This window comes from Phalaenopsis equestris, unplaced genomic scaffold, assembly GCF_001263595.1.
Source record: "Phalaenopsis equestris unplaced genomic scaffold, ASM126359v1 Scaffold219793, whole genome shotgun sequence".
Lineage (NCBI taxonomy): Eukaryota > Viridiplantae > Streptophyta > Magnoliopsida > Asparagales > Orchidaceae > Phalaenopsis > Phalaenopsis equestris.
In genome coordinates this window covers 3,399-5,063 of record NW_018238123.1, presented here as the reverse complement: position 1 = coordinate 5,063, position 1,665 = coordinate 3,399, and the positions used below count along the sequence as shown (strand labels likewise).

At 40.0% G+C, this 1,665-nt stretch overlaps 1 protein-coding gene across 1 annotated transcript; it reads left to right on the top strand.

The window, feature by feature from the left end:
• Positions 1–52: 52 nt before the first annotated feature.
• On the top strand, positions 53–744 carry LOC110037463 (histone H2B.1-like; the record flags this gene model as incomplete). Its single annotated transcript, XM_020742121.1, has 1 exon — positions 53–744. A coding segment is annotated over one exon (465 nt), but the record flags the coding sequence as incomplete, so codon positions are not given.
• Between the last annotated feature and the right edge of the window lie 921 nt (positions 745–1,665).

The following is a 1,665-nucleotide window of genomic DNA, read 5'->3' as shown; positions in this document are numbered from 1 at the left end:
GGCCGTCGAGAAGAAGTCGGCCGCCGAGAAGAAAGCAGCCCCTGAGAAGAAGGCAGCCGCTGAGAAAAAACCAGCCGCGGAGAAGAAACCAGCCGCAGAGAAGCCAACAGAAGAAACCGAGAAGGCTGAAGCGGCAGAGCGAACTCCCGCCGGCAAGAAACTGCCGGTGGAGAAACGGCTTCCAGTATCAAAAGACGGCACGTCTTCCAGTGGAACGAAGAAGAAAAAGGCCAAGAAGGGAACCGAGTCTTACAAGACCTACATCTTCAAGGTCTTGAAGCAGGTCCGCCCCGACATTGGCATATCCACCAAGGCGATGAGCATAATGGATTCATTCGTCAATGATGTATTTGAGAAGATCGCTCAGGAGGCATCTCGCCTCTCTCGCTATAACAAGAAGCCGACCATTACGTCCAGGGAGATCCAGACCTCTGTTCGACTTGTTTTGCCCGGGGAGATTGCTAAGCATGCTGTTTCTGAAGGCACCAAGGCAGTTTCCAAATTCACAAGTTCATAGACTCGGTTCTTCTATCTCTCTTCGCTCTTTTTTTTGTTGGTCTGTTAAGGTTAGGGCTAAGTTTGAATTCCTTTAATTGATTGATCTAGCTTTCTTTTTAGGAATGTAATTAGTAGGAAAGTATGATGGATTTTCTTGGATTCTAATTGAGAATCAGGTTTTCTCAAGAAATAAAGCATCGGACGTCATCGTTCTCGTTAAATAATTCAATTCTTTGCTGTGCTGAAGTCCAGGTTACGATGAATGTGTTTTGTTTTGCTTGTATGTTTCATTTGTTTATTACTTTTGAATTCTTGAATCTATGCGTACAGATTGCATAATATATTGCACATTTGAACACATAATTTTGAACGTTGTTGGCTTCTGGTAATCTGAGCACTGCATGATTTGCATGTGGATGAACGAATGTTGAACACTGTTTCTACGTTCTGTTGTTTTTGAGCCGTTCATAATTCTTTATTTATTATTAAATTTTTCTTAGGCTTGTTTGTTTAGTTAAGGTGTCATTTCGTCCTATATTTTATTGGTTTTATGTGTTTATTGTTGTGACTTTAATATCTAGTCCATGAGTTATATGATGAATTTAACTTTAATAAAGAATCACTGATTTTCTCTTTTTAAATAGTTTGAAAATTATACGGGATATATTTGAGGAGAAAAATTTGAGCACGTAAGAAGTTTGCAGAGCTGCGTATATCGGATGTTATTCAGAGAGTTTTGGGGGTTATATCTGTGTTATACCTTCCAGTAACATCTCTATAACCTATCTATAACCCCTCAACACCCTCTGAATAACCTCATGAAATAGGTAAATGAGTCGAATAAGCTCGATATCATTATGGTTGGAACACCTCAAGTGTTTAACACCAATCGACTCAGACGACTTTCTTCACTATTGTGTCAAATCACATGTCGATCGGTCAAGACATTTCAGCGATCTAACGGATTCATGCTCCATTGGGATACTTCAAGACCGGATTGTCTTTTGCATGTCAAATCAATTATATTCAATTATAGTGATATGTGCAAAATATGCTTTACGTTTCTTATAATGTAGTTTTTGGTCATTATCAAGGCAAGGTGGAAGTCCCATAGGGCAAACTGTACCTGGTGCCGCCGATAATCAAAATGAGAGGAGACATGCTCTT